This window comes from Leguminivora glycinivorella, chromosome 11, assembly GCF_023078275.1.
Source record: "Leguminivora glycinivorella isolate SPB_JAAS2020 chromosome 11, LegGlyc_1.1, whole genome shotgun sequence".
NCBI classification, from domain to species: domain Eukaryota; kingdom Metazoa; phylum Arthropoda; class Insecta; order Lepidoptera; family Tortricidae; genus Leguminivora; species Leguminivora glycinivorella.
This window is the reverse complement of record NC_062981.1, coordinates 20,776,812-20,797,596: the sequence shown is the minus strand read 5'-3', so window position 1 is coordinate 20,797,596 and position 20,785 is coordinate 20,776,812. Positions and strand designations below refer to the sequence as shown.

Below are 20,785 nucleotides of genomic sequence, written 5' to 3'. Positions count from 1 at the left end.
CTACAGTAAGTACAATAGCTCGTATACGCATTCTCGTTCGCATTCTCAGATTTTTTTTTTTAACTCCCGACGCAAAAACGACGGGGTGTTAATAGTATGAGGTGTCTGCCCGTCTGTCTGTCTGTCTGTGGCATCGCAGCTTTCGAACTGATGAACCGATTTCGATTTTTTTTTTGAAAGCTGAATTAGTCGGGAGAGTTTTTAGCCGTGTGTGATGAAAATCGGTCCACTATGTCGGGAGTTTTTCGAAATTTAAATTTTGTATATGGTTAATACTTGTATCGCTGACCTGAATTCTAGTTTCCTTCTTAATAAAAACCGGCCAAGAGCGTGTCGGGCCACGCTCAGTGTAGGGTTCCGTAGTTTTCTGTATTTTTCTCAAAAACTACTGAACCTATCAAGTTCATAACAATTTTCCTAGAAAGTCTTTATAAAGTTCTACTTTTGTGATTTTTTTCATATTTTTTATTTAAACATATGGTTGAAAAGTTAGAGGGGGGGACACACTTTTTTTCCTTTAGGAGCGATTATTTCCGAAAATATTAATATTATCAAAAAACGATTTTAGTAAACCCTTATTCATTTTTAAATACCTATCCAACAATATATCACATGTTGGGGTTGGAATGAAAAAAAATATCAGTCCCCACTTTACATGTAGGGGGGGTACCCTAATAAAACATATTTTTCCATTTTTTATTTTTGCACTTTGTCGGCGTGATTGATATACATATTTGTGCCAAATTTCAGCTTTCTAGTGCTAACGGTTACTGAGATTATCCGCGGACGGACGGACGCAGACAGACATGGCGAAACTATAAGGGTTCCTAGTTGACTACGGAACCTTAAAAAGAAACGTCTAATAAAGTAGGTCGTTATAATTCCAGTACCAATATAACCTGAGTGTTTTACATACCTACATGAGTTGTCAATACTGAATTCCAATTACATCAACTGCGTAATAATAATTTATAGGTCCCCAAAGGCGCCAGTCAGAAAATGCCAATAACATGCAATGCAAATTTATGGCTTGTGATGCAGAATCAGTAAGGTACAGCGGGGCAAATCTCGACTGGGGGAAATTGTAACTGATAATTTTTTCCATTATTACAGTATGAAATCCAGACGAGGAAATGGCATTGGATTGGACACATCCTCAGAAAACCTGATACCTACCTATCCAAAATGGCCCACACCTGGAATATACCCGGCAAGCGGAAACCATGCCGCCCTAAATCGACCTGGCGTCGTTCAGTTCAGCAGGAGCTCAGGGTGCTTTGCATGGGGTGGGAGGAGGTTGCCCAAACTGCCCAAGACCGGAGTAAATGGAGAAATATGATTCGAGCCCTACACCCCAGCAGCCTACCATATACAAGTATATAACCGGTGGATACTCTATTTAATATTGCAAACATTGTAAAACATCGAAAAAAATAGACTAGTTACATTGGCCCCCAAGTCGAGATTTGCCCCGCTGTACCTTGCTAAGCTGTTATCCACGGTTCACACCATAAGGAACCCGAAAGATTATAACAACGCGTTTCTGAGAACAAAATGAAGAAATAGTACATTTCGATACAAGTGCGAAAAAGAGGAAGTTCGAAACGAGTGGCGATAAATTAAAACACGACCGAAGGGAGTGTTTTAAATCGACACGAGTTACGAATTTCCTTTTCGCATGTGTATCGAACGACGTTTTTCAGTACAGATGGACTTCCGAAGTTTCGACCTGACATATAATGAACCACTTCTCGCACTAGTGCGTAAAAAAAACACCATCTGTACTGAAAATATATTTTTATGAGTTTAAATCAATCTGTGCAAGAAAAATTTTTTTTTAGTTTTTCGAATGTATGGTAAGGTAAACCTTAAAAGTAAATATATTCGTACTTATGTAAAATTAATTTTGTTTTTCTTTTCCTTGAAACCTACTTTTTGCATTATGTTGCTTAACAAATTATGAAATTACATACGGTGACCGCTTTCCATCAGGCGGACCGTACACCTGTTTGCCACCGACGTGGTATAAAAAAACGCCCTTCAAATCGTCCTGGCATTTATGTCAATAATGTCCTCTAAATAGCCCCTAAAACTGGGTCGTCCTTCCAGTCAATTAACTTCCAAAAAGGTCCTATACTAGCCTAATGTTTCCACTATAGCCGTCTTTGTCGCACTTAGGCTGATTGAGGGGAGTGTGAGGGAAATGCAATTATAAATGTGTTAAGATAAAAGCATATGGATCGATTTTGCTGTTAAGTGACAGTTTGAGGTTGAAGATACTTAGTTAATTATCAAGTTTATTAAAAATATGTTGGCAAAACATTTTTAGTTGGATTTTTAATATTTTTATGTTATTTATGAACAATGGACAAAACATACCAGTAATTGAAAACAAAACTCACTGTTATTTTTCATGATTCATTTACATTCCTAAATATGAATTTCGATCAAAAATAGCTAGTTATTAGTTATGAATTAATATTTACAAATTAAACAACAACCCAGCAATAAACAGGTTAGATATTTCATAGCTTTTATTTTATTACAAAAGGTTTTCTTTTATCACGGGTCAGTAACACTAATAAAGCTAGAAATAGATGGGTAAGCGGGCCAAAGTACATAAATATTTCCACCTTATTCAGTTATTTTACATTAAAAACCGGCCAAGAGCGTGTCGGGCCACGCTCAGTGTAGGGTTCCGTAGTTTTCCGTATTTTTCTCAAAAACTACTGAACCTATCAAGTTCAAAACAATTTTCCTAGAAAGTCTTTATAAAGTTCTACTTTTGTGATTTTTTTCATATTTTTTAAACTTATATGGTTCAAAAGTTAGAGGGGGGGGGGGGGGGGGACGCACTTTTGTTTCCTTTAGGAACGATTATTTCCGAAAATATTAATATTATCAAAAAACGACCTTAGTAAACCCTTATTCATTTTTAAATACCTATCCAACAATATATCACACGTTGGGGTTGGAATGAAAAAAATATCAGCCCTCACTTTACATGTAGAGGGGGTACCCTAATAAAACATTTTTTTCCTTTTTTTATTTTTGCACTTTGTTAGCTTGATTGATATACATATTGGTACCAAATTTCAGCTTTCTAGTGCTAACGGTTACTGAGATTATCCGCGGACGGACGGACGGACGGACGGACGGACGGACAGACAGACATGGCGAAACTATAAGGGTTCCTAGTTGACTACGGAACCCTAAAAAGCTAGATAATTGCAGTTAATAATATTTATTTACACAAAAATAATAAACATTCATGTCAAAAAGAAGGTCACATACTCGTATTTCAAAGCTTTTATTTCATTACAAAAGGTTTCCTTTTAACACTGGGCAGTAGCGATATATTACCCCACATAACTCAGCCCCACACCTCGGAGCGCGGTGCGTGCGCGTGGTACGCATACGGTATTAGGAGCGTTACTGGTTGGGTGTCGGGGTAAGATGGTATCGTGGCCATTGGAAGGGAAATAGAAAAATACTGAATAGATATTCACTTTGAGATACATGGCCTGAACTATGAGTATAATACTATACTCCCGTACCCGTTAGATATTGTGAATTTGCACGAGAAAACGTCCCACTTTGTCGATTGCTATAAAGCCGCTTTATCAGTTTACCTCTATTCATATAAAGATACAAGTAAATCTAGCTTTAATGGTAACCGACAAAGTGGGACGTTTTACTAAACACACTCACAATTTATTATTAACCCATATAAATGTCCATAATTGCACCCCTTAAGGTGCCAGCCTCGATTCTCCTACTGATTTTATTAAGTAGGAGCGTATTTTCTGTAGTGGGTTGAAATACATAATTATATTGTTAATGAAATGATTAAGACAAGTATCTATACTTAATAATTTCATAGTTTATAAGTACAATAACACAATATTGTCTTCGGTTACCGCGATAGTTACTCATGAAATAAAACTATGGAAACGGATTAAATCGCGTATAATGAATTTAAAATTCATCCCGACGCGACGTTTCGAACTCTTTACAGCATTCGTGGTCAACGGGTGACTGAGGAAAAATTACAATGTGCAAAAGCTACCCACATACAAGAAATATTAACGAACCATTACCACAAATAATATAGATTTTTAAGGCAGGTTCACACACTATTAATAAAGCTAGTTATACAATATTCAAAAAAATTACCATTACTATGTTAAAAAATAATTAACTAATTAATCTACACAAAATTGACAAAAGCAAACTGCAAATGTGCAACACCATACAACACAAATGCCTCACAGCCTTCGTTGTGCTTGTTCCATTATCAGATGTAGGTACTACTGGATCCCAAGCCGGTGGTAAAGTAAAGTCATCTATAAGTTTGGATATTTCTTGATCTCAATGGCCTCGCGCAACATTGGATCCCAAGCCGGTGGTAAAGTAAAGTCATCTATAAGTTTGGATATTTCTTGATCTCAATGGCCTCGCGCAACATTCTGGGTATATATCGCTTCTCATTAGCAAGAACCAGAGGCTTGTCAAACTTTATAGCATGATTGACTTTATCCATGACTTGTTTAGAGACTGCAGACCTTTGCCGACAGTGCTTGACATCCGCTATGTGTTCCTTCACCCGTGTGGAAATACTTCGTTTCGTCTGTCCCACATATGACAGGCCCTCACTCACAGTCTAGCCGGTACACTCCCGCATTTTGTAGAGGAGTTTGACATTTTACAGACCTCAGGAATTGGGACATCTTCTTCATAGGCTTGAAATAAGTTTTAATAGAAGCCTGTTTCAAGATGTGGCTGATCATAGGATGTGGCAACAAAAGTGTGTGTGTGTGTGTGTGGATGTGGTAACAAAAGGCAAAATAGCAGGCCGGCGCTCGACTGTAGGGATCTTCAAGCGGGCCTTCTGCTTGACACGCGGTATCTTGAGCTCGTTCGCCAACAGCGCCTGCCTGGCATGTCGAAGCTCCGCGGCCAAATGCTGGTCGTCACATATCCTTTGGGCTCTCTGAAGCAAAGATTTGCCTACAGTAGCTAGTTGACTGGGATGGTGGTGAGATTTGCCATTTAAGTACCTATCAGTATGAGTAGGTTTTCTATAGGTACACAGTGCGGCTTGGGATCCAGTAGTACATCTGATAATGGAACAAGCACAACGAAGGCTGTGAGGCATTTGTGTTGTATGGTGTTGGACATTTGCAGTTTGTTTTTGTCAATTTTGTGTAGGTTAGTTAATTATTTTTTAACATAGTAATGGTAAATTTTTTGAAAATTGTATAACTAGCATAACTAATAGTGTGTGAACCTGCCTTAAAAATCTATATTATTTGTGGTCATGGTTCGTTAATATTTCTTGTATGTGGGTAGCTTTTTCACATTATAATTTTTCCTCAGTCACCCGTTGACCACGAACGCTGTAAAGAGTTCGAAACGTGGGGATGAATTTTAAATTCATTATACGCGATTTAATCCGTTTCCATAGTTTTATTTTACAATAACACAAGTTAGACTAGGTAACTACTTTCATTTAAACGTAAATTAATTTGTGTTACCTAGCAATGTGTTTTATCTGCAATTCTGAAACATCAAACGCACGGAATTAAATCCATTTGGACACGAATAGCGCTGTCAGAGCGAATTGCAAATTGCAGATAGACGGAATTGGCCCTGCCGTAGTCGCAATATTCTTCCGTATTTGGGCCATTTTTTTCAAAGTTGTCCACGCCAGTTGTCCCCGTGTGGTGACGGGTTAAGAATTTCACCACCCCCTTTCTTCCCGTGGGTGTCGTAGAAGTCGACTGTGGGATATGGGTTAAATTGTGGCGTAGGCGAGAGGCTGGCAACCTGTCACTGCAATGTCACAGTTTCGTTTTCTTTCAACCCCTTATTTGCCAAGAGTGGCACTGAAACTTGAGTAGTTTCATGTGCTCTGCCTACCCCTTCATGGGATACAGGCGTCATTGTATGTTATGTTATGTCCACGCCACTTTTTTTGTAACATGGGTATTTTTACGCAATTAATACTCGGAATCGAGAGCTCTTTCGATCCTGATAGGAGAAAAAAAAAATGTCCCAAGATATCCATACATTTTTTCAAACCTTCCATTCGTTACCGCTATACAAAATGGTAACGGAATGGGAAAAAACCTTGGGTTGGGACACTTTTTTTCTCCTATTAGGATTGAAAGAGCTCGCAATTCTGAGTGGAAAACACATAAAAATTTCCAAATCTAAAAAAAAAGTGGGGTGAACAACTTTGAAAAAAAAATGGCCCATTTGGGTGAATCAACTTTTTTTTGCCAGCAAAATTTCGCACATTTCCATTTCTGGGGTAGTAGGTACCTCCGCCTTACAGAAGACCGCAGCCAAATAGCACTAGACCCTACTCACAGTGTTGTGTTCCTGTCGGTGAGTAAGGCTGCCAGAGCTCAACGAGGGTGCGGTGAGCTGATGACGGGAGGACTTACGGACGGAACTAACTTGTTCCATCTATTGTCCTTTGAGTCGTCGGCAACCCGAAAACTCCTTAGAACTCGTACACTCCTTTTTGCTGTGTACTTAACACAACAAAAGGGAGTGTACAAGTTTCTAATGGGGTGGCAACGCGCATGTGACACTGTTTGAGTTGCAGGCGTCCTAAGGTTATGGTGACCGCTTTCCATCAAGCGGACCGTATGCTTGTTTGCCACCGACGTGGTATTAAAATAAAACAAACATTGAAAACAGCAACACATGGTTGTCATCATTATCCTCCTTGCGTTATCCCGGCATTTGCCACGGCTCATGGGAGATTTTCTATATTTTCTTTAGTTTAAAATTATTGTTTACTAAGTAGATAATTTTAGACGACAAGGTTTTCCCCAACCCTATCGACGCGGAATTAAAGACGAAGACGCTTATGCGTCATTGTCGCTGAACGCAGCCGTTCGCTACGTATGTTCATATTAAGACGATACAGGATGGGTCAATTCTCCATACAAACGCTCTCGACTATTTCCTCCCTGGTTTTTGAAGATAGAGCAATGATTTTTTCAACAAAGATTGTTATTATTTTTATCCGCGTCGGACCGTTTTAATTTTTTTGATATCTTTATTTCTAAAGACGTTAGAGCCTATCTAAAATTTCCGAAAACGGCCTTTTTCATTATGGCGCAAAAAAGGTGTGATACTCAAGATTGGTAGGTAACAATTCGCCAAAAAACTAAACGGTCCGACACAGATTATTTCATTGTTATTCAGATTCCCAAATTTCGTTACGATTGATTAAGTTTTGAAGAAGAAAACCTCGGAACCTCGATTTTAAAGATTTTTTCGCAATATCTTTTAACGGAGTAGTTCTGAATGGACAATCTGTTTCGATAAATCTAGTTAATAACACAAGTATATTTTAGAGTTTTGAATGATTCACGGTTATTTTCATTAGACTTATATTGACCGGGATATAGACCGTGATTACCTTTTTGATTTCTTTCTCGCTCGACAAAAATCAAAAAGGTAATCACGGTCTATATCCCGGTCAATATAAGTACTAAGTAGTATATTTCACTAAAATTCTCAAATTGAAAGAAGGGCTCCTGTCCGTTTTATCATTTTCGCTCCTGTAGCGTCTTAAAGAGCGATTTTTGATCGCCGAAATCCGATTCGGCGACGATATAGGAATTTGGGGAGACCCTAAGAATAAGAAGACATAACTTTTTCTTAATTTTAAAGTAGTAAAGTATGTAAACCCTAAAAACCTAATTTAAATCAAATTAAATAACAAAACCTGGAATTGATTTACTACTTGCCTCCATTTAGCAAAGAATTAAATTACTAGTCAAGGCTTTGTAAGATGAAACCTTTGTTTCGTACTAATTAATAATTAATTAAGCAAGTCCCATTTCATCCAGTAGCCATTGTGCTAAGTTTCAAAATGAAAGTTTGGAATTCTCAAGTAGCCGCGTTACAAGTTACAAGTTTTTAACTTGATTTGGTGTTTATGTGTACCATTTATAAGGCGATAAGGTGCTATTATACAGGGTGTAAACCTAATACGGGCGAACCTCTTAACGGCGGTGAGTATAGGACATAAAAAATGGAATTAGATAACTTTTACTTAAAATTGAAATATTTTTTTTATCCATACAAATTCATTCGGCCCGCAACGTAATGCAAACACACTCGCGTTAAACGCTCGTTGACAGTAACTGTGTGTACATAAGGAAAGGCATGGAAAGATTTGCGAAGTCCGGCGTGGCTTCCGTAGCTCAATTGGTAAGAGCATTGCACGGATTGCAAAAATGGTGCGGGTTCAAGTCCCGCCGGAAGCGTAAATTTTTCCATTTTTTCCTTTAATATAAAAAGCTTTAATATAAAACTAGCTTTTGCGGCTTCGCTCGCGTTTAATTCGAAAATTGCGGAAAGCTTCATAAAAACGTCCACCCCCCATTTTAGGAAAGTAGGGGCTTAGAAAGAGACACATAGTAGCTTATTTCACTCTCCATTCCTTCAAATATCTCCGCTTAAAAATTACGTCAATTCGTCGCTCCGTTTTGACATGAAGCAATTTTCACAATCTCATGTCACTTTGTGTGACTTCCTAGGGAGAACAGGATACCCAAATAAAGTGAAAGACGGACAAACAAAAATACACACACACACACACGCACACACTCCCATTCATAAATTTTATAATAATTAGTATGGACTATGGCTAGTATTTTGAAATAATCGCGCGATTTAATCATGTAGGGTGAGTTTTACTGTTCTCTAAAACCAATGAGATAACGCGTAAAAAGTAATGTCAAAAACTAAATATACATACGCGATCAAATCCAGTTTAAAAATTAAAAACACTGAGCATAATCTAGCAAGAAAATCTGTGTAATTGCTGAAATTAGTATCTACTTTAACATAACTTATGGCAAAGCTTAGATCAAAGTTGAGGAACAAGCTAAAACATTACTCCAATTTGCTCACAACTTTGACAATTTACATTATCCACACATTAAGACACGTAGAGGAACTAAGGAAGTGTGAACAGATTAATTTTGAATTTCAATTTTCGGGTGCTCCTGAGTAGAGATAAATGGATTGGGTGTAATTTTGGCATTAAACTTGCAAAGTTGCATTACGGCGCGTTCTAGTTAATATAACATTTAAAGACTACATTGCACTGCATGCATAATAATACATCTTTATATTATTTTTATATTAAAGGAAAAAATGGAAAAATTTACGCTTCCGGCGGGACTTGAACCCGCATCATTTGCAATCCGTGCAAGGCTCTTAACCAATTGAGCTACGGAAGCCGCGCCGGACGGTTAGCAGACGTTTCTGCTTGTTAAAAATAAATAATACATCTTGCCTACGGGAGGTTACTTTATTTTAACACTAGCTTTTTCCCAACGCATTCAATTCAAAAATTGCAGAATGCTCAATACAAATTTCCATCCCCGATTTTAGGGAAGTGGGGGGTTGGAAAGAGACAAAAGTAGCCTATGTCACTCGCCACCCCTTCAACTATCTCTACTTACATTCGCTCCGTTTTGCCGTGAAAGACGGACAAACAGACACACGCTTCCCCATTAGTAACTATGGATTTATTAATCATATTTAACGACCAGTCGATTTATATTTGACGACCGGTCTGGCGCAGTCGGTAGTGACCCTGCCTGCTGCGCCGCGGTCCCGAGTTCGAATCCCGGTAAGGGCATTTATTTGTGTGATGAGCACAGATATTTGTTCCTGAGTCATGGATGTTTTCTATGTATATAAGTATCTATATATTATATATATCGTTGTCTGAGTACCCACAACACAAGCCTTCTTGAGCTTACCGTGGGCCTCAGTCAATCTGTGTAAGAATGTCCTATAATATTTATTTTTTTATTTTATTTTATAGTATCGTCCCATTAATGCAAATACCGACTAAGTGACTTTTTGACGAAATCGAGTTTTTAGCACCTATAGAATAAGGTTTTCAAGGGCTACAATATGTTAAAACCCATGTATTGATACGACGCTGCATTCAAAAGATAGCTTCCGCATAAAGTTACTTAATGGTCAATTTGTTGCATTATAAACTGCCAGAATGTAATATGAATATTTAATATAAACTTTTATGCTTTATCCGCCAAGTAGAACCTTTTAATGGTGTATAGTGTTTTTTTGCATTTAAACATTTTGTTAAAGTAGCCATCTTATGTTCTACAAAAAAGTTTAATGTGTACATATTTGATTTTTGCAAATAAAACTATCAACAAAATTCTTTATTTTAAGCCAGGCTAAATACACCAAATGTCTTTAAGATGTTTTTCCAGAAGATGTTTGTTTACAAACATCAGCAATTTCATTCTACCAAAAAGTTGTATAGGGACTATAATTGGTTTTGCATGTGATGTGACGAAGGAAAGGATAACGGTCTATTACTGCAAATACCGACTATGTGTAAATAGGCGATTTTGAGATAATGCGGTTTGAAAGTTTGAAGGCACGTTTTATATGAAAACATGAAGAAATTTACGTTATGTGTATGGCATTTTAAACCCTATATTTTTTTGTTTACTACTTTGTCGTATATATATTCAGAATGTATTTAGTTGACGATCAAATACGATTTAATGAAACAGTCGAATACCTACTTAGTTGGTTTTTCCTGTAGAAATAAATGTTTGCATATTTCTCTTCTTTATACATAATTATAACCCATTGTTTGTCTTAAATAAAGCTTCGTTTTTCATACGATGTTCTACAACCTAAATGAGTTTTTTCTGAAATATACCGGGTAATAATTATAAGTTAGCCAGTAAGCTAATATAGTCAGTAGTTTTTAAGAATATTGTACGCTCGAAATGGGCACTGTTGATACTGTATTTCCTGTATATCATACCATCTTATGTACACAGTTAACAATGAATAAACTTTACTTTACTTTACTTACTAGCATACCTACGGTACGAGTAGACTTCAGATGTCACAACTGTGTACCACTTCACCAACTGCAGTATTAAGTGGTTGAAACCACTCATGGTACCCTTTAGGTATTAAATCTCTGTCACAAAGGCTGAATAAAGTCTTGAGGACACTTAGGTGGAGTCGAGGCACGTCGAATCGAGCCCTGCATACATTTACAATGAACGATGAATCCGATTCGACGCGTCGCTAATGGACGTAGTTTCATAAGAAATGCAGAAGGCGAATTAATGAGATTCGACTCGGCGAGCTTAGTGGGCACTAGGCTTAAGTTCATGTCGAGATCTGGACGTAGCACAAGGCAAGAAAATCAACGCCACAAATTAAACTCCAGTTCAGTAGAACCACCTCAAACCTCTTAATGTATCATATCATATTTCTATCTCGGTCTAAAGCTCGATAAACAACTAGCTATCTCTGCGTTCAAGAAAATGGACTTACGCAGACTTTTTGACAAAGGTATCGTAACTAAATAGTACCATGAGTGCTTCCAATCACTTAATACCTAGTTAGTCTAGCATTGTCAGCCGTATTACGGACGTGTTTGTATCGAATTCCACCAGCGATGAAGATGTTGTTTAATAACTTTTTATCACTCTTGCGCAGTAAGTGTGCAATCGCACGAAGGCGTATCAGGAGTAAAAGAAAAAACTTTTTCCCAAAAGAGTGTTTAAATTTGTATTTTGGACTACCATAAATACTTTTTTATCTTTTTATTGCAAGTGTGATGAAAAACACTGCGTGTAATTGGGGGCGTAAGAATATTGCAAACATGATTGCTTTAAATCGCCCCAGAAACCTATGTAATTACCGTTACACATTACTTTTTCTTACTTATTACCTCATCTACGCCTACATTTTAGTGACATTGGCGTAAATACTACAAAACTTTAAATAAACTATTACTTCAGGTTATTGAGCGTACAAAAACTATTTACCTATACTAAATGTAACAGTGTAGATAGTGAAATTTCGAACATAAATTATGGCGGACTTCGGATTGCTGAGACAGTGAACTAGTATGTAGTAAGTACCTATGCATATTATGCTATTACCCAAAAACGCATTAACCGATTTGTAAAATTCTTTTTGTGATTTCAAGGGAATGCTATTGCGTTACTTCTTGTTAAATTTTACTGAAATCGGTTAAATTATTTTGTGAAAAATCTCCTAAAACCGGTTGAAGAGGATTTTTTCAAAATTTTTTTTTTGAGAATAACTCTTCAAAACCATAAATAAAGTATTATTAATGGTTAGTAATGTTAAAAAACTTTTTATTACAAATGTACCAGTTAAATTAACAATGATAAGTGAAGTTTTGTAACATAAAATTAGAGCAGCTATATTTCCTGCAACTAAAACCGCCTATGTCATTGAGAATATTTAATATATTTTGAAATAAGTTCAAAACTTTTGTATATTTTTTCTTTTTTTGCAAATCATAAGTAAAGTGTATTAAAAGCAAAGCTTAATCAAAGGGAAACACTGCTTTATATGTATTAATAAGAGAAATATACAAATTTTTATTTCTACAGGAAAAACCAACTAAGTTTGCTACTATTTTTTTTAAATCGTAGTTTTATCGGCAATCAAATCAAGCCTGGATATTGTTTACGATTAAGTATTAAACAACACAATACGGGCTGTAGAATGCTGTATACAAATAGTAATTTTTTTCATGTTTTCATATGAAATCGTACCTTCAAACATTAAAATCGCATTATCTCAAAATCACTTTTTTGCACATAGTCGGTATTTGCAGTAAGGGGACGGTATGCTATTAAATTTTTAATGATTCACGGATATTTTGATTACATTTTATTGACCGGGATATAGGCCGTGATTACCTTTTTGATTTTTTTCCGAGCTTCCGATATTTCGACGTAGTAGCACATCATGATCACGGATTTAGTCACGGTCTATATCCCGATCAATATAAGTCATATGCTATTAAGCCCGGAAATGGCATTGATCAGCAATCCCAAAAAAGTTTGTACATTTGACTAGTAGATATTACTCAGCATCATGGACTCAATCAGCCTACCAATTTTATCAAAATCGGAGACGTGATCCAAATGTACAAACTTTTCGGGAATTATTCTGATAGGAAGGAATTAACCTCCGGATTGAAAATCGCAAGCTCTTACCACTTTCAACCCCTTATTTGTCAAAAATGGAACTGAAACCAGAGTAATTTCATGTACTCTGCCTGCCCCTTTATGGAATACAGGCGTGATTGTATGTGTGTATGTCATATCCAGTGTGTTTACCCTTAACTCTCAAAAGTTACGTCTGTTGTTTACGGAGAAAAACAGAAACATATTTATTATCAAAGCCATTTGCTTTTAGTACTGGTTTTGGAACTATTAGTCATGTTCCTTTCCAAGCGGATTGTAAACAATTTATCAAACGCCAGACGACCTTTTTGCTATCTAGAACACTTAAAGACTACCACATCGTAAATACTGCATTAATAAAAACATAAATACCAAAAACCCAAGATGACTTGGTACTTATACTTACCAAATCATAGTGTACTGATCGAGAAATTCACCGGTGTATAACCTATTAACCGTTTAAAATTTGAATTCTAAGTTGCACGTGTTAACCTTTTAACCACTTAAATATTCTCAACGCGCCGTGTCTGTGTCACCGCGTGGTACGAAGTAATACGAAAGTTTATTTTATTTATCAGACTTCGGTGAAATGAGCCTTCTTTTTCTTACATATCGGACTACACCCAGTTAAATGATTAAAAGAGAATTACTTAAAGGTTTACTGGAAGAGATCCCTTAGAGGGATAAGTTCGCCCTTGTCACAGTATAATAAAGAGTACTATCGTATAGTATGGCCACTCCCGCTCCCCGCTAAAAGTGCCGCCCACCCCCTCTCAGTTACCGCTTGTCAAAAACGCGACCAGTCGACCTGTCACATTTCACTCATACAAGCATAGTACGCGTTCACCTACACGAGCTTAGACTGTGTGCTAGGAACGCGCCTCTTTCATATATTTAAGCGCCAGTGTCCGAGGTATGCCTTTGTACTAATGATAAGCTTTTTTTCTCCTCACTAGCTCGGAAACACGTGTTTTGTCCTTTAATACCAGCGGGTAAAAACGCATTTTATCCACTAGTGGGTAAAGTAATTTGACCTTGAATAAAGTCAAATTAACTGCTTTAAAATTGATAAAAGTAGGTGAATCTAGTAATTAAGATGATTTACCACCTGTGGAATTACTGGAAGCAGTGATAAACGCATTTTTTTGCGTTGTAGCTTCCTCGCTATAGTGAGGGGAAAAGTTTTGTGTTACACTCGGGTGCGAATGTATTTTATTTCTCGTGTGTTAAAAAACTCGCAAGTTCAGGATTCTATTCTCGAACCACTCGCTTCGCTCGTGGCTCAACTATAGAATTCTTTCACTTGCTCGTTTTTCAATTCCACACTCGGCGTTAAAATACAACTTTGCCCCCTTGTATAACAAATAACTATTTTCTTGGTGTTGTATTATTTTCTGGTACAATAAAGTGTTTTACTACTACTACTACTACTACTACTCCTACTACTAGAATTTATGTTTAGGTACGAAATTTGTAAGCTTCAGTGCAGGTAGACCATCAGTCATATCCTATGCCACAGGGTGTTTGTCTCACTTCATATTAAATATATATATGTATTCTTTTAATATATATATATGTATTCTTTTACTATGGGTTTTACCTGAAATAAAATTTTTGAATTGAATTGAATATGCTACGGATGAGATAAATAATGGCTTTCATAATATTAAAATGACGCAAATTAATGATAAAGCTAAGTCATTAGAGTATTTTTTTTTATTTACGCATATACCTTTCCTCATAATTCAGTATTCCTTAACTGAGCAAAAATACAAAATAAAGGCCAGTTTTCTTATGCACCCTCTGGCGGTTAGCGATCTGTGGTAATAGTCCATAAATTTTTGTGAAATATGAACTATACTATCGATAATCTAACAAAAACTTGAGCAACTGTAAGATTTGTCAGTATTTTTATTGAATGATGTGGTTTAGTAAAAGTATACTTCTATAAGTGAGTTATTGGGAATCAGTTACATAAGTAATTTATTATTTATTGCCAGATATTATATTAGATATGTGACATTTCACTTATCATCATCCTCCTTGCGTTATTCCGGTATTTGCCACGGCTCATGGGGGCCTGGGGTCCGCTTTGACAACTAATCCCAAGATTTGGCGTAGGTACTAGTTCTACGAAAGCGACTGCCATCTGACCTTCCAACCCGAAGGGTAACTAAGCCTTATTGAAATTAGTCCGGTTTCCTCACGATGTTTTCTTTCACCAAAAAGCGACTGGCAAATATCAAATGACATTTCGCACATAAATTCCGAAAAACTCTTTGGTGCGGGCCGGGGTTCGAACCCGTGACCTCCGGAACGAAAGTCGCATGTACTTACCGCTAGGCTTCTAGCACTTTTCCAGCGCGAAAAACATACCATTCTCAGTAAAACATTGAATCAATACTGTTCGTGTTAAATACATACCTACACCGCATAGTTGTTAATGAGGTTCAGAAAAGGGGACGGACTGAAAATCAGCGTTGCGCCGTCAATTTGTAACAAAATGGCTGCGCAGCATAACATGCTGAGCCCGTTCCTTTTGACATGCATGCTAGTTGTCTATTTTATTTTTTAATATTTTTGTGTAAATGTTCAATTTTTATTTGTGTGTCAATAAATGTTTTCTTATTCTTATTCTTAATTGAAACATAAGTTGAGTTGACATCAGGATCTTACCATGAGTACGTTCTTTATCTTTACTGCGAACATCACCATAAATTTAGGGATTTATTTCTGATGTGTCCTGACAGTGTCGTTTGTTACTGTGGGGCATAAACTCGTTTCCTTCAGTGGTATTCCTATGGCTAGTCAGATTGTGCCTAGTTTATATTATGTTGGACTTGAAGACCTTTACGCTTAAATATTCAAAATGTCGTTATTTCGATTAAAATCCTACTTCGGGTTACCTTTTTTTTAGGGGGGGAAAAAATGCAATTACGCATACGACTTGGGTGGGTGCGTAACGATCAATATAACTTTGATATAATTATTGAATCATATAACAACAAATAGTATAATAATAAATTGTATAATTCTTATTTAATATAATGCTCATTTTTTCGAATAACATTTATTATAACATTTTTTGAGTATAATGCTTATTTCCGATAATACTTAAATTGTATAACACTAATTCCTTCTAAAGCACGGTTAGAATAAAAAAAGAATTAACAATAAATTAGATTCATAATTAACCAGAAAAGTAGATTAGGTTAGAACTGTGACTCCTACACACAACGAGCTGCTACCAGAAAAATAGGTTAGGTTAGGTTAGAACTGTGACCCTTAAACATATGTACTGCTATCAGAAAAGTAGGTTAAGTTAGGGTAGAACTGTAATCCCTTCAAAAAAGAATAAAATTAATGCGTGAAATGTTTTATACTGTTTGCTAGTTATAATATACTAGTCTTATATCAATAAATAATTATACCATATAACAGTTCTTATAAATAAGTGTTATACGAAATAATGATTATAAAAAATAAAAGTAGATATTTTGTTGTTATACCAAATGTTAATTATGTCTAATGAGTGATTATATCCTTTAAATGTATACCAAATGTTGTTATATCAAATGTAACTATACCAAAAAAATGTATACCAATCATTACACAGTACACACCCGGCTTGGGTGCGGGGACGGACCCAAAAGGTTATTTGGGACTCTTTGTTAAGGGCTAATGAGGCCTCAAGTCTACCCACTAAACGACCCCCACATCTGCCGCCATTGTGCTGTAGCGGTGGGCTGCAGGAACACTTGCGCTTTTCGTCTACAGTACCACCAGCACCAGTCTGCAGTGCAGAGCACTACCTCCGGAGGCCACTTCGGGCTACCTACCCTAAGTCGAATAATGTTCCTCAATGCCTTAAGACTCGTCTCTTTAATCAGTGTGTCCTGCCCACCATGACATACGGTGCCGAGACATGGACGCTCACTAAAAAGGCTGTGCTTAAGATACGGGTAGCACAAAGAGCGATGGAGCGCACCATGCTCGACATTAAGCTTCAAGATCGAGTGAGGAATGTCGAGATCCGACGCCGCACCAAGTTTCGGGACGTGGGTGATGTCATTTCCGAACTCAAATGGAATTGGGCGGGGCATGTAGGCAGTCATGGCAGGTGGACCAATATGTTGACCGAATGGTGGCCGCTATCGGATGTAAGAAGCGCCTGGCATCCGTTGGCTCGTTGGGCGGACGACATTTGAAAAACAGCGGGGCACTTCTGGATGAGATTAGCCCAGGACTGGGATAAGTGGCGTACACTAAGGGAGGCTTATGCTCAGCAGTGGACGATTAATGGCTGAAATGATGATGATCATGATGACCTTGATCAACTCTGTTCAAAGTTTCATTGGAAACAAGAGTTGATTTCATCCATCTAGCGCCCACTTTGTGCAATAAATTTTGACCAAACTGGATGAAATGTTAGAGTGATTAGAACGACCTGTACATGGTGCCATGATTGCAGCATGGGTCGTTTGTGGCTGGTCATAGACTCCGAGTTGCTAAATACATACTGAACTGCTTAACATAATTTACCTAGCTAAAATGATTTGTCTAAAACAAATGGGCATTTTCGCGAAAAAGATTCTAAAATAGGTAAATTTCATGTTTTTCCTACTCAGAATTACGAGCCATTTTCATCCTACTAGGCGGAAAAAAGCGTCCAAATTTTATTTTTTCCACCTCGTTACCATTTTTCAAACACTTTGTTGTACAGCGATTACTAAGTGGAAAGTATGGAAAATACTAGAAAATTTTGGGACCACTTTTTGTCTCTTGTTTTTTTGTCCTAGGTCGAAAGGGCTCGTGATTCTGAGTAGGAAAAACATAAAATTTACCTACCTTAGAATTTTTTATGATGATTGTTCTCTCGAAAATGCCCTAATCGTAGTTCTTAAACTAAGTTAATCAATTTTCGTTTGTTCGAAAGTTCAAAATTGTATTGGTTTTTATTAAGTTCGACTCCATTGTTCTTACAGGTGAGAATATTGAGCCTTGTCGAATAGTTTTTAGGGATCTTGGTATAAAACGCATGAAATTGGCTTCGGCTGTCAACGGAAAGAACAATATTAGATTCATTTACTGTGGCTACACGTACACGCGTATTTTTTGTAGGAGGGTGAGAAAAACAGGTCGGAGGGCCTATTGTTATGTCTTTTCTACGTAAAAATGAATAATTACCAGTAATCGGAACTATGGCAGTAAAACTTTAACAAAACTTGCTAAGTTGACATGGAGTGCTTACAGCCATGAAAATATTAATATCCTTGTAGTAATGTATTGAAAATCTTGGATTCCGGTATAGAATCAAATTTAACATTGATCTGAAAATAATAATCTTGGTTTTATTTTAAATTTATGCTAGGTTTTGTTAAAGTTTTACTTCCATAGTTCCGATCACTGATAATTGGACGGTGTTATGGAATAGCGAACTAAGCGCCAAAATCCGAAAAAAAAGTTATGAATGCAGTTCGGATATAAATGTGATAATCTATAGTATTGACTATTTCTTTGTTGAAAAATCATGCTTACAGCCTTATTTTAAGGGGTAGAATCAAGCGACACGTTAAAATTTGTATGGCCCTGTGTACTAAGTCGTTACGTAAAAACGAATTGAACGCCAAATTTACTTTTACAAATTATAATAAGCGTATATTCTAAATCGCAAAATCGAGTTAAACGCCATAAAGATGTTATTAATTCGTTTTGGTTTAAAGTTTTGATGATTTATAAACGCAATATCGATTTAACCGCCCTAATAGTGTCGTTTAATTCGTTGTTACATATTTGAAATTGCAGGATATTTCGCTTAATGAGAACTAAGTATCAAGAGGTTTTGTTATATCATAATATCTTATGTGTGTAATCCTGGCTAGTACTAATGAATTATTATTAGTTACAATGCCAATTTTGCCATATATGCTGATTTTTTTGACATTTATTAAAAAAAGTTGATTGGAGAACAAAACTAAATTGTTAGACGGATTAGTCCTAATCATTGTGGAGGAAAACATTGTTGTTGATTTATTTACAATAGCACTATTTACTCAAATATATGGAATTTTATTTTATTCCAGTATTCACTTTACCTCTAACAATTTGCATTAAAGAATCAAGCGACAAAATATGTCTCATAGTACGCTACGACGAAATAAATTAACCTCATCCCAGTATTAGTTCAATAAAGAATCAAGCGGAAAAACGTTAATAACTTCGAAACTTGAATAGGTATGGTGTTATTTTTTTTATCTATTTAAATTATGAACACTTTTATAGGTTCAATGTCAAAATTAACTTTTTTACTTTATAAATGAACTTACAACAACTGATTCAAATTTCAAATCTTTCTAGCTCATTTTCTCGATTTCAACTAACTGTCGCTTGATCGCTTATTCCATAACACTGTCCAATTATATACAGACATTTACATTAGTATTAGTGTCACTTAATGACAAGATCATTGCCGATGCTTCAAGGGCCTATTTTATACATTAGTTACATAGCTTTTATTGCCGATTGTGTAAACCCAAAATACCATGCAGATGAGCTGCAGGTGCACAGTCCGCTTTGAGGATGGGTGTAATATAGGACTCGTAAGAATGTTTAGTGTCTATCAATTAAATTAATTTCAAATAAGTCTTTTTACGGAAGGTTCAAAATAAAAGCAACTTGCTTTTGCCCGCGGCTTGGCTCGCGTTAGAAAGAGACAAAAAGTAGCCTATGTCACTCTCCAACCCTTCAACTATCTCCACTTAAAAAATCACGTCAATTCGTCGCTCCGTTTTGCCGTGAAAGACGGACAAACAAACAAGACACACACACTCTTCCCATTTATAATATTAGTACGGATTTCCGACATACACAATATACACATACACACCGTTGAATAATATAAAAAACTATATCTCCCCCGAAACTCATTGGTACAAAAGATTCTGCCAATGACTATCTAACGTAACACTGCTTATTTCTGACACAGCTTTCCCAAACGCGTGTCATTTTCCTTATGAACCAAAGGTAGATCTAGTGACAAAGATTTTGTACTCTCATTCTTTATAACAAGAGCATAAGGTACAGTTTTACTGTCCGTGTGAGAAGATTTTTCACTATCCTTGTAATAATACTCGTTCGTAACCAGAAGGTCTATGTGTTTCTGTACAAACACAGACTATCTTAACAACTAGACGAAGCATTTAAGTCAAATCAACGACGCCACACATTTATCATTTCTCGTAGTATTTTTTTTAGTATGGGAACGCAATCGCTTGATCCAGATGTGTTAAAGTTCACCATCACTTGTACAATTTAGGAATAGGTATTTATAAAAATATAGTTTTGTCACAGTTTCGTTTTCTTTCAGCCCCTTATTTGCCAAGTGGCACTGAAGCTTTAGTAGTTTCGTGTGTTCTGCCTACCCCTTTAAGGGATACAGGCGTGATTGTATGTATGTATGTAGTTTTAGGGATGAACCTGGACTGTGGCTACGAGTATGTAATGGTGTAAGATGTTACTCTACTCAATTGCGCTGTAAAGACCAGTAAAATTTGTGATATTGGCCTATTTTACAATAGTGCAAATTGTCACCCGACAGTAACACTTCACCATTTGCCTATTCATCAAGGAAATATTGACGCTGAGTAGAAATGACTTATCAACCCAAAAATAGGTCCCCAAAAACAGAATTGTCAGTGTCAATGTATCAATTTCACTGTGGTGACCACGCT

At 36.5% G+C, this 20,785-nt stretch overlaps 1 protein-coding gene across 1 annotated transcript in view; it reads left to right on the top strand.

The window, feature by feature from the left end:
- The window catches only part of LOC125230862 (potassium voltage-gated channel protein Shaw-like), a 465,585-nt gene that overhangs the window by 232,681 nt on the left and 212,119 nt on the right, over positions 1-20,785 (top strand). Inside the window, exon 7 of the mRNA XM_048136115.1 lies at positions 15,242-15,252. Coding sequence (XP_047992072.1) covers positions 15,242-15,252 — 11 coding nt within the window. The remainder of the gene's footprint in view (positions 1-15,241; positions 15,253-20,785) is intronic.